This window comes from Histomonas meleagridis (genome assembly GCF_020186115.1).
Source record: "Histomonas meleagridis strain 2922-C6/04-10x chromosome Unknown contig_21, whole genome shotgun sequence".
NCBI classification, from domain to species: Eukaryota; Parabasalia; order Tritrichomonadida; family Dientamoebidae; genus Histomonas; species Histomonas meleagridis.
The window spans coordinates 140,688-154,337 of record NW_027150812.1 but is presented as its reverse complement, the minus strand read 5'-3'; the positions used below and the strand labels follow the sequence as shown (position 1 = coordinate 154,337).

Here is a 13,650-nt window from a genome sequence, read left to right as displayed (position 1 = left end):
ACTTCTGTATTTTGTTTTCCGATTATATCAAATTGTGGTTGATTTGATTCCATATGAAAAATTGAATGATGTCATAGAAAAATTTCAATAAAAATATTAACGTACGAAGTAAACTTTTATTAATAAACAAATCCTTTATGTCAGTAAGAAAGCTCCTTGGCCTTCTTTTATTGCAAGAAGTATTTTTTCTTTCATTTGTTCCTTAGTTTTATAAGCAGGTAATTTAAAGTAATTTGTACATGTCATTACAGATGGAAGCAAATCTTCTGCCTTATTATTTCCTTCTGGTAACTTCTTAGCAATTGTCAACTTCGGGCTAAGCCTTGCAAGTCCACCAATTGGAAGTCTTTCACATCCGGTTACAAATTTTACAAATGCAGCTCTTTCTTCCTTTTCCATTTCTACTATTATTTCGAAGAGCATTTTGATTTGTGGTGAATTTTGGATATATCCATGAGAAACCTCGACATTTTCCATTAGATCTTTCATTGTAATTTTAGTATCATCTCCTGCTATCATTGAACAAAGCTCATCAGCAGTTAATATTTCCAATACACCTTTTCTATAAATTGAACAAAAACCTCTTGCAAATTCATCACCATAAATTTGAACCTTTGACCCACAAGTAAAATCTTCTATTAATTCCACGAACTTCTTAACATTACTTTTGTCTACTTCAACTTCAGCTCCATTTTTAATTAGTTCTATTTCAGTTCCAGGGTAAACAAAAGTCAGACCTAACAAACCCTCTGAATTTTTGAGGGAATTCGACAGTTGTACATCAACTTCTTCGATCGAAATTTTTTCTTTTTTGACCAATTTAAAGAAACATTTGTTAAATGGGAAAGGAATTATATGTCCCATTGCTGAAGCCTTTGCGCATAATTTCCCGAATAAATAGAACATATTTGGGTCTGCCCCAATCTTAGGGAATAAGCCATTAGTCGTCATAGCATATTTTTCTTTATTTGTAAAGTCATTTCTCCATAAATTTAATGAAACATTTGCAAATTCATTTGATACTAAAGTAAAGAATTCTTGTGTTGGACCAATACCAATACCTTCTTCATTTTCGAACATTAATTCAGGTTGCATATATGGGTTAAATGCGTTTTTAATTAAGATCAAACCATCATCGAAAATATTATTTCTATTTACACAACATTTAAAATAATTCGAATGATTATTTAACTTTTTTGACGTTTTTTGTTGTATTATATTTGAGAATGATGTTAATAAATCTAATGAAATCGATTTAACAATGAAAATCTTTAAAAATGAAGAAAACAAAAACGAATAATTAATAATAATTTCAACTGCTGGTGATTTACAAGTATAAATTAAATAAGGAGAATTTAAATATGATGAAACTCTATTTTCAAATGATTGTGAATTAATTGTTATATTATTCGATAATTTCGTATATAATAACTTTAATGTATCTAATACATTCTTCATGTCTTTATGAATGTTCTTTGTCGATACATTTAAACTTGATAATTGATTCTCACCAATATCATCTTGAACTAAGTTAATTTGTGTGTTATTAATATTATCTGTTTGATTATATATCGAAAAAATTGAGTCGTTCTCTGAGATTTGTTCTTTTCCATTATAAAACTTAAATCGTTTATAGTTCGGAGTATTAAACATTCGATGATAATGTGCTAATTCTGTATAATGTATCTCATCAATGTTTTGTGGTTTTACAATAATTTTATGAAGTCTATCATTGTTGTTATTATTCCAACAATTGATTAAGTCTTGATTCCGTATGTTATATATGTTTTGATTAATATATCCTTCAAGTGCTATAATCGAATTTTGATTCATGAAACTTTCATTATAATTTCGCCCATTCTCTTTAAAGTTATATCGAATCGAATCATTAATGATAGTTTCATATTTATTATTATATGGATCATTCGGATTATTAATTGGTAAATATAATAATAAATCAATTAATTGATTAACAAATGTATTAAAATTAATTTTCGTTAAGTCATTACTCGATTGTGTAAATAGTTTTGTGAAATGTGTAAAAAATCCATTTTGTAAGAAATCAAATGATGGAATATTATTGTTGTTAATGATCTTCATTAATTGTTCAATGTTTTTGATCTTATTAAATTCAAGTGGTTTTCGTTTTGGACATTTTCCAATTGTTTTTGTTAATGTTTGTAAGTTCTTTTTATACCAATCATTTTTAACTTGATATTTCTTTAATTGTTCTAATAAACCAAAAGTTCCAATCTTTCGTTTACTTGGTATATTCATCGAAAATAATAAAACGTATTGTGATAAGTTATTTTGACGTATTAAATTACATAATGAATGATATAATAAATCTGGTGGCTCAACTGGAGTCAATTTAAATGTCATTGCTAAAGCGATAATTGCTAATGGATCATTTTCTCCTTTTTCAATAAATAATTTGATTAATAATGGTTGAATTGTCGTGGAGAATTCACTAGAAGAATTCGGTACTTTTCGATTTGGATTATATAAATCATTAGGTGGCATGTCTGGAATTGGTAATAAATTGACAATAATTTTTAAGAGATGTGTTTTGATATCAGATGTAACGACCATTGGATTAGATGGGAATAAAAAGAGTGAAAAATCAAAATTTAATGTAATAATTCTTTCGCCAACTTTCTCATTTTCTGATGCACGTGAGATGACTTTTATAAGCATCTCAATGTTATTGGGGGATTCTAAGGTTTGTAATGTGGTTAAAATTGGTTTAACAGATTTAAGTGGAAATTGATCGACGTTGATTTGTATGCCAATCGAATAAACTGTTTGGACTAATAAATCTAAGGTACTGGGAGTGTTGGACTTAAGCATTAATTGGGCTACATCTGGAAAAGGCTTAATGAAATTGTCTGAAAATACTTGTCGTGTCATCATTGATAAAATATGTGCAATAAGACGTTGAATGTTGGCATTGGAAAAATCATAATATCTAATAATGGGCTGAAGACCTATGGTAGATAAATCCCGTGGGCGAAAATCAGCAACAATATTTGCTGCACGAAGGAGATTTTCAGAAGTAGTTGTGGATATATTTTTGCTAAGAAGAGCTTTCTTCATGGCAGGCATTGCACCTGAATCAACTAAAGAGCGAGTTGATGCAGGATGTGCTTCAAGAAATTGAAATATACACAAAGAGGCATTAGCTTGAATTTCTTGGTTATTTGATCCAAGGCATTGTACCATTGCTTGCGCCATATCCATACAAGGAAAATCTTCAAGAAGATCAGCATTTCCATAAGCTAATGTTTCAGATAAATTAAGAAGCCCAAGTTGTTGACTTTCTTCATCATCAGAATTAATCATCTCTAAGATCTGCTCGAATGCCTCATAAGTAAATCTTGACATAATATCGTCATCCCACATTGTTGTTTTTGGTCTTGTAATTGGGCAAAATTTTTTCACAAAAAGTGAGAATAACGGATGGAATGACAAAAAGTGCAAAAATTTTCAGATGTAAAAAGTTCCAAAAATATTTTCAGCCAATATCAAACTTATCTTCATCAATGAACTTGAGAGAAACGCTACCAGATCTCCCAATAGATTAAACTATGTTATAACAAAAATACCAAATTCATACAAAAATTTTTACATTATTTTGTTTCAACCTTTGTAAAGTCGAATATTTCTTGTGACGGACTAATTTTCAATTCTTCTGCCAACGGATCAAACAATGCTGTTATATCATTTATATTAATTTGTTCTTTTTGTTTCATTGGCTCTTGTACCTCATCCAATTTGTTTGTAGTCTTAAACTTGGTTATTGTAGCCAGCATCCAACTCGTAAGTTGTTTTTGGTAATAAGGATCACAATGTATAAATGAGATAATCTCTGCTGCAAGAGGTACTGCATATGCCACTTCCGATTGTTCACTTCCTTTAAGAGAAAGTAAAAGTTCCGTATAAAATGGTATCAGATATGGTTCTTGATTATTTTCCCAAACTTCATAAAGTCGTGGAATAATGTACTTAAGGAATTGATCTTGATCTACACGTTGCGCGCATGCTTTAATACATTGTAATGATTTACTGATATATTCAATATTATCAGATTTTTCACATAATCGTACTAAATTAGGCAAAAGGATCTTCTGAATACAAGGTTCATTTAAATCTTTGATAATGATTGGGATTTTCTTAAGAACTTCTTTGATGTGCATTTCTTTGTCGGATTTGAGAGCGGACGATAGAATGGGATAAACGTGCGCCTGGCGGTTTGCTTCGTTAACGTTCGCCAAAAGGAATTCAATTTTGTGAATGAAAGCAAAAAGAATTTCTGGAGGCTTTTGAACTTTAAGGAGATGTGTAAGATGAATAAAAACGTCATCAGTAAACTCATCGATAGTAAGATTCTTTGAAGCATCAAAAATGATGCCAAGAAGAATTGGTGAAAACTTAATATTCTCCTTACATTCGTTAACGAGAAGTGGGATGATCTTAGATTTCTTGACAAAGGTCGAGTATTTATCGATTTGTTTGCCAAGTTTTTTATAGAAATTAAATCTATCTTGTGGAGTTTCAACAATTATAGTATCCATAAAGCGAAGGGATTCTATTTGTTGTGTCTTAAACATTTCGTCTCTAAGGAGATCTTTCGCTGGTGGCCGTAATTCTGGTTTGATATTCATCATTTTTTGGAGTAATGAATAAACATCAGAGGTCATTCCTGTTACTTTTGAGATTGGACTTACCTCAGTATTGTAATCTTCTGGTTTTTCACATTCAATGATTTGTTTACCAGTTAATAATTCGTAAAAGACAACTCCTGCTGAGAATATATCTGCTTTTGTCGTAAGTTCCTTTTTTGAAACTAACTCAGGTGCTGAATATTTGATATTTGGGAAATTTGGTGTTGTTTCATATTTTTCAAATGCGGGGACCGTTTGTGTATCGGAGAGATTTGTAAACCAATTAAAACCAAATAATTTCACTGTCATTTGATCGTTGAGTAAAATTGTGTCGCAATTAACGTTCAAATGTACTGATTTAGCTATATCATGAATAAAATATAACGCTTCAAGAAGTTGAAGCATAATATAAGAAGCATCTGTTTTATCTAATTTGCTTACATTTGATTTTAAACAGAATGCTACAGGTTCTGTAATGAATTCAAAGTTTTGTTTATTATCTTGAACTTGAATAATCTTTAAAACATTAGGATGCCTAAGCTTTTTGACATTCTGTATACTTTTTATGTATCTATTAATATACTCATCTTTTTCAGCTTCACTTGGATATTTTTCTTGTAGTAATTGTTGATCTAATTGCCATAAAGAAACTTTTTGTTTGGTATTTTTATCAGTAGCTGAAGAAACCTTCCAACACTCAATAATAAAATCATTATTAATTTGTTCGAAATTTGATGAAAGGGTTCCGCCCATGATAAATTAATGTTAACAAACTCAGTCAAAATGAGCAAAAAGTGACATTCAAATGGCCGAATTAAAAGTCTTCAAACTTCTTTAAAAAGAACCACTTATAACACAACAAAAATATTTTTGTTTCAACTACATTATCATTTCCCTCATATTTTAGCCAAATGATTTTTATTGATACAATATATCATAATTATGCTTACTGAAGGATATTCTTTATCTCTATCCGCGAGCTTGAATCATCGTAATGCTTTGATAGGTATTTGACCGAATTAATCAAATTCATTTGTTTTGGTTGATAATTTGCGAGGACAGTCACAGTTTGCATAATAGCAAGTGACGAATCGTTGACAAAAGCCCCTTTTGGATTTAAGTGGTCGTAAAGCAAAATGCTTCCGACGCTTGCTCTTAAATATAATAAATTTGTTTCTTCGTTCTCTGATGGATGGTTAATAAGCATTGATGTACATATGTCCGATATTTTTCCAATAACTTCGATTGATCTAAGTAATTTTTGGAAGTCATATTGAAATCTGTTTTTGATTGCTGATATTAATTTACATATACATGGATTTGGATTACCAAAGAAAAGAACCATGTCGAATGATTTTGTATATAAGTCTTCATATTGATCAAAATCTAATCTTCGTGTTGCAACACGATGGAAAAATGCAAGATCATTCAACATCTTTGGTCTATTCATTTTGATTTCGTCTATTTCAAGCATAATATTAAAGCATTGTGCAAATTGTTTTGTAATTATTGGTTCACTTACAAGAGCATCAACACTTGAATATCCGTTTCCCATTAGATCAACAATAAATGATAAGAACCCAATGAAGTGATCAGTAAGCTTGTTTGCTAGATTGAAAATTTGACTTTGAAATGCAATTAATGGAAGAACACGTGACCAAGCAGAATCTTTGGATTCTTCCGAAGGCTCTCGATACGCCCGTGAAATGAAATCCTGCGCATCTTGGTATTGCTTGAAGTGTTCAATAATCACTTTTGATGGACCTAAAATTGTCGTATTAAATTCTGTTACAGAATCTATAAACGGACTGTCTGGGTTGGGCTCTACCTCAAAATCAATGATAACATCAGGAAGAGTTACCACACCACGACTTAGAAAAGATCCCATTCTGATTTTACTTTGTTTTCTTTTCCTAGAAAAAGCTGGTGTCAAAAAATGCTGTGATTTTTAACTTTTTTAATAGTTTACAGTTGACGATAACCATCTCCTATTGTTAAAATTTCTCACAAAGAACTTTTTATTCTCTATAATTCTGACTAAAAATCATTAAAAACATTTAATACTTTCTAGTATTTTGAAATTTAATCTTTTATACTTTAATACTAATTATTATTGTTTCTTTAATTTTCTAATAATCAAATCCTAGATACATATAAATGACACCCCTTTAATGGTGAATTAAAAAATGGTTGCATACAGGGCATTTCTTTTGTAGTAGGCAAAAAAAATGCTTCAAATTCATAATGACCGTTTGAAAATCTGTTTTTTTATTTTTTGAATGCATTATTGAAAAAACGGATTTTTTTTGGTACACCCCATGACGATAACACACAAAACCGTTATATACGTTCGAATTTAAGTCGGACAATCAATGTTCTTATGTGTAAATTTTTTGCACTATACATGAGTAAAGCTTTAACGTTTAGCACAAGTTGTCTTATGTCGAAATAACTTCGAGACTAAGGAATAGAATGGCTACAGAAAAAAATTCAATTTATATTATCGTATATAAAAAAATATTATAAATATTATAATCAACGAATCATCTTAAGAAAATCTATTTAATTCACCACTATAAGATGCTTTCGTTTAAACAAGAAAATTTATTGTGTTAATGAAGATTTCTGTTTTCAAATTCTTTATAAATCAATAGCCTTTATGCATTCGCTGACATTTACCACAGCAACTACGAAGTTTTGTTCTTTTTTTTTTTTTTGGAAAATAATTATACAAAACTGAAAATCATGACTTCATAGATTTCTTTTAACTTTTGTTTAATTTTCAAATAAAACATAATTATTTATATTATCAAATGGATTCATAGGATTCGTATTTAGTGGCTTCGACAGCTTTGCATTGTTACAGACCACTATCCACGAGCATTTACTTACCAAATTTTCTCGATACTTTTCAATCTTTCTTGTAGCTTCACCACATTAACATCCCTTAAGATTCTATTTACATTATTTTCTCCAATCACATTACACGTTTTCTCCAATTTATCGCATAGCCCCAACAAATACTCAGCTTTATCATCAGACTTGAATCTTAAATTCGTCAGCACTGAAAGTCTCTTCTAATGGACTGCGCTTGTCTTAAGTTTGATGCCTTTCCATAAGAATCTCTTGCCAATATGAAATCGCTGACTTTTTTATTTGTTAATGAAAATGTTTTCTTTATTAAATTCTTTTCAATGATATCCGCAACAGCTAAAGCTATGAGAGGTACATTGTAGAAATTTTTTTAGTTACAATTGAAGTTTCAGGAAGTTTTAATATCTTTTGTATAAAATGATTTTCTTTCATGGGAAATTGTTTTTATCGTTTTGTATTTCTTGTATTGCTTGAGTTACATAAGAATTTCCAATTGAAAGGATTTCTTCCATAAAAATATTTTCCGTAAATATATCGAATTATTCATTAAATACTGCAAATTGGAAACATACTGATTCAGTTTGAAATTTTGATTTTTTTGAATGCCTGAGGCAAAATTTCAGTTCGCTTAAATTTAAAGAAAGAATGTGTATGTTCTGTTTGGATACACAATTCTAATCAAACTTATGCTTGATTAATTACAAATACTTAATTAGTAATTACTTGGAATTTAGGTATTGTTTGTTAAAATCAAATTTCTAGCCCTAATATTGGAAGCCGTTTATATAAGATGTCTAAACGGTCCAATGTTTTTTGAATATACTTGTGTATCCATACTTATTTAACCTCTATTAAATTTTACAAAAAGTAATAGTAACATATGTAACTCTGGTTATTGAAACCATTCTAATTGAATTCGAATAACAAAATATTTATTTATTGCTTATTTATATTTTTGTATTTTAATATTTCATTTTTCTGTATATAGTAAATCTACTATTTCTGGATAACCATTATCAGATGCTAAAATAAGTGCTGTCCATAATATTTTAAATAATTTCCAAATATTATTTCGAATTATCAAATTATCAAAATAAATTTTAAACAAAACAAATAAATACTTTTAGCATTAAAATCAATTCCTTCTTGTTCAAGAAGTAATTTAACTATTTCTATATGACCATTTAAAGATGCAAACATAAGTGCTGTATAAAATATTTGGATTAATTTCCAAATATTATTTTGAAATATCAAATTATTAAAATAAATATTAAATAAAACAAATAAATATCTTGAGCATTAATATCAATTCCTTCTTGTTCAAGAAGTAATTTAACTATTTCTATATGACCATTTGAAGATGCTTCAATAAGTGCTGTTCCAAATATTATTTTGAAATATCAAATTATTAAAATAAATTTTAAATAAAACAAATAAATATTTTTAGCATTAATATCAATTCCTTCTTGTTCAAGAAGTAATTTAACTATTTCTGTATGTCCATTATAAGATGCCCAAATAAGTGCTGTCCAAAATAATATAAATAATTTTCGAATATTATTTTAAAATCCAAAATTATTAAAATAAATATTATATAAAACAAATAAATATCTTTAGCATTAATATCAATTCCTTCTTGTTCAAGAAGTAATTTAACTGCTTCAATATAACCATTTTGAGATGCGCAAAAAAGTGGTGTTTCATATATTTTGTATAAATTCCAAAATTTATTATGGAGTGTTAAAATATTAAAATAAATTTTAAATAAAGTTGATAAACATTTTTTTCATTAATATCAATTCCTTCTTGTTTAAGAAGTATTTTCATTATTTCAGTGTGACCATTATAAGATGCTTCAATAAATGCTCTATTAAATATTTTGTATAAATTCCAAATATTATTTTGGAACATTAAATTATTAAAACTTATCTTAAACAAAAGAAATAAATATCTTTAGCATTAATATCAATTCCTTTTTGTCCAAGAAGTAATTTAACTATTTTTAAATCACCATTATATGAAGCATTAATAAGTGATGTTCGAAATAATTTAAACAATTTTCAAAAATTAATTTAAGATATCAAATTATTAAAATTAATTTCAATTCCTAGATGTAAATATCTTTTTCATTAATATCGATATCTTCTTGTTTTAAAATATATTCAACAAGTTCAATATTTCCTGATATTGTTGAAAAAACTAACATACCATTTGGTATTTGATTTTTATTAAGAAAAGATTTAAGAAGAAATATATTGCCAATAAGTGCTGATTCTTTAATAATCGAATCATTGATTTTCATTCCCTCTTTTTCTAAAAATACAAAAATTTCATAGTTATGATTTAAAACACATACAGTGCCTAATTCTTCTAGATTATTAATTTTACCTATTTTATTTTCATAAATATATTTAAAGATATCATTCCTATGGAATTCAATTGCTGTCTCATATGCACCTTCAAATGATGAATTATTTTGTTCACATAAATGAATGATTTCTTCATATCCACCTGCAATTGCATATTTACCTGTATTTTCGACTTTTGCACCATTCATAAGTAAATATTTAAAACATTTAACTGAAGAAAAAAATGCTGAATAATCAATTAATGTAACATCCTCTTCATTAATAAATGAACATCTTTCATAAAGTGAAGGTTCAATTGTTTGATTAAAATCAAAATTTGGTTGTGATGATATTTCTTGAAGTTTTTCTATTTCATCATTTCGAATTATTTTCGCAATTTCATTCGGATTAACTCCATCTTCAATGTATTTCTTATGAAGTTCCCAATCATTTTCTTTAAGTTTCATATAATTATCATAGAAAAAATCAAATTTACCAGTAAAATATAATAGGTCGATTTTTTTGTTTGAAATGTGCGCAAAATATGGGCTATCGATATTTATATAGAAAAAATCTGGTTTTGTAAAACCACATTTGATCATTTCATTTAATAGATAATTTTTTTCACAAATAAATTCTCTTTTAAGAAAACGAGAAAAAACATCAAATATTTTATATGTGATTTTACGTCTTTCTTGATATGTATCGAACTCCTTCATAAAATTAAAAATATTGTGAATGTCATTTATTTGATCAACAAATGAAGTATATATTATTTGAGATATAACCAGATTAAAAGAATATGAATAATTTTCATTAAATATATCGATTATTGAAAGGATTGATTTAGAAATATTTTCCTTATTTAGACCAAAAATAATTCTTTGAATCATTAGAAGAACTTCCCAATTTCTTCCTTTGTGAGGGCTTTGCATTTTTATAAAATAATTATTTTATACTAAAATGAACCCTGAAACAAAAAATTAATAACCCCAACTGACCAGATATTCATTGAAACTAGATCTTTCTTATTAGAGCATTATTTGTATAGAGATCATTTAAAATTGACCTCAATAAGTTGTTTTATTGTCGTTAGCACAAGTAATTATGGAAATATAAAAGAAAATTGTTAACAAGATTTTGGATTTTTATAAAATAAACCTCAGAAAATCGAATAGTCTTAACGTGCAAAAACTGTGCGCCGATCAAAACCATTCTAGTCTATGATGGGAGGGCTCTTAAAGAATGGACTCATCTGATTTATACAAGTTAAAATATGGATTTAGCTTACATTTTTTATATTATGTATTACGAAGATTGATTCTGTTCTTTTACCATTTCATAAATTTTGTCTCTTACCATTTTTCTGTATTGGTAAACATAGTCTCTTTCAAGCTTTTTGTTGGCTTCTTCATGATTCTTGGTTTCAAGGAAATTATCTATATATGCCATAACATATACACCACAATCATATCCATTTGTTTGATTTTTACAGTTTAAAGGGATAACTTCACTTCCCTTTATGTTGTATACCATAGAAAACTTTGTAGCAAATTGGCGTGCAACTTCATAATTTTTTTGGTGCATTGAATCAAAGTGATAAAAAACTGGTGTTCCTTGAGTATTGTCCATGTAGAGGCAACTCCAATGAGATGCGCTTAGTGTTGCTACATTAAAGTCAGCAAGTGGCATAAATACATAAGAGTATTCCAAAACTTTAATATTTCCAATGGATTCTCTTACCATCTCAAGTGGATAAGTTTGGACGAACTGTGTAATGCAAGGCATAAAAAAATAAGATTTTTTTTCATCTGAGGAAAATTTTTTTTCGAGTTGACGAAGCCAAAAATGAATAATCATGTCTCCAACGCAACAGCCGTCATTGATTGTTGCTATATTTGTTGTATTAATTTCGTAGTCCTGTTGGGAAAGAAGCGTTGTCATTATTTTGCACTTTTTTGTATTTGTGATCATTCAAACATAAAAATGAATGCATTACAAAAAATTGGTCAATTTTGCTTGAAGGGATAAATGAAGCACTTCATTTTGAAGCATCTATATGAGATTTTGCGATATCAGCAGTTTATCTTATTTACTTGATAAAGATATGGAAATTATATAACAGCGCATGTAGTTGCATGTACATCCACTGAATCAGTTTTATTTTTCATGTGTTTTTTACTCTTCTTTGTAATGCTTTTAAGAGATCTCAATCAATGTTTATATCTTTTTAACAGCGAAAAATGATAAAGGAACACTCGAATGGTCAAAAGGAACTGCTATACTGAGCAGCATTTATTATTGAATATTTGGTAAATGCCATTTGTATATTTAAGTTATTGTCTACTGAATGTTTGATGAAAATAATTTTGTTCATTTTGAAGATACATAACTTTAAATTAATAAATATTGTATATTTTCATGTTAAATATTTAATGATTGATTTGATTTCTTCTTATTCTTTCACATAATTTCATTCCACATTTTTCTCAATTTATAACTGTTTATTATTTGTGATTCTCTTAAATTTAAAATCCTAATGTGCAAGCATGTTTTAATGGATCTATTCTTGAACGGTTAAAGTTTTAAATTATGAAATAACAATGGTTTTTATATGAAATTTATTGATTTATTTGTTTTATGTGAAGAAAAAAAAAATAATGAACTAATTTAAATATTTCATATTTTGACAATAAAATTGTCTTCGTTGAAATCTTTTGCAAATGGATCTTCTTTAATATCATTTTTAGAATATTCAATCGAAAAATCAATTGCTTTGTTTTCATTTTCATTATTATATTTCGATTCTTCTTCAGTTTTTTGTCGTATATTTCGAATACGAATTAATATTATAATAAGTATCGAAATAATAACAATTACTCCAATAATAACACCAATGATAATATAAATATATGTTTTATCTTTGTTATTCATTTCATTATTTTCATAAACAAAATAAAAATTGGAATAAAATGTAAAATATTTGGAATAAATAATAACTGTGTAATCATAATATATAAATGATGTTGGAATATATATAAATGTTGAATTGATATTCGTAATAATAAACGAATTGAAATATGAAATGTGAATACTTAATGATTTTGTAAATGATAAAATATATGACACAATAAATGAATGTGTTAAAGTTATATATGATGAAAATGTATTTGTTTCAGTAAATGAATTTGAAACAGTAAATGTATATGAATTGGAAAATGTATGGCTTTGTGTATATGTATTTGATTCAGTAAGCGTGTTACTTTGTGAAAATGTATTTGATTCAGTAAATGTATTACTTTCTGTGAATGTTAATGTTGGAGGAAGACATTCATCAATTATTCCTTTGGTTATATTTAATTCTCCAAATGTTTCATCTTGATATGTTTCATTTACCATAACTGTTGTTGCTAAAACATTTTGAAAGCAATTATTTCCAATTGTTGGTGAAGTTTCTCCATAAAAATAAACACATTTCAGTGACGTACACTCTGAAAATGCACTAGTGCCAATATCTTTAACATTTTTTCCAATTACAACCGATTCTAATTTATTGCAAGATGAAAAAGCTGAATATTGAATAGTTGTAACAGTATTTGGAATTACAAAACTTGTAAATGAAGTCCATTTGAATGCAGATCCTCTTATTATATTTATATTATTTCCAAATGGAATTGATAATAAATTTGTGCATCAAGTAAATGAAAGGTCATCAATTGAAGTTACTGAATTTGGAATTTTGAATGTTTCGCTTTTATTTCCAA

At 27.6% G+C, this 13,650-nt stretch overlaps 3 protein-coding genes across 3 annotated transcripts; all 3 read right to left on the bottom strand.

The window, feature by feature from the left end:
• Positions 1-135: 135 nt before the first annotated feature.
• On the bottom strand, positions 136-3,342 carry GO595_003591 (ubiquitin-protein ligase E3; the record flags this gene model as incomplete). The annotated part of the gene is made up of 2 exons (XM_067916628.1): positions 136-1,037; positions 2,316-3,342. 2 exons carry the CDS (start codon positions 3,340-3,342, stop codon positions 136-138), a joined length of 1,929 nt encoding a protein of 642 aa, XP_067776257.1.
• Positions 3,343-3,629: 287 nt separating this feature from the next.
• GO595_003590 (SCY1-like protein 2) lies at positions 3,630-5,417 on the bottom strand (the record flags this gene model as incomplete). The annotated part of the gene is made up of 1 exon (XM_067916627.1): positions 3,630-5,417. The coding sequence occupies one exon, from the start codon at positions 5,415-5,417 to the stop codon at positions 3,630-3,632; it is 1,788 nt and encodes a 595-aa protein (XP_067776256.1).
• Positions 5,418-5,610: 193 nt separating this feature from the next.
• Positions 5,611-6,552, bottom strand: GO595_003589 (protein FAM49B; the record flags this gene model as incomplete). Its single annotated transcript, XM_067916626.1, has 1 exon — positions 5,611-6,552. The coding sequence occupies one exon, from the start codon at positions 6,550-6,552 to the stop codon at positions 5,611-5,613; it is 942 nt and encodes a 313-aa protein (XP_067776255.1).
• Positions 6,553-13,650: the final 7,098 nt, after the last annotated feature.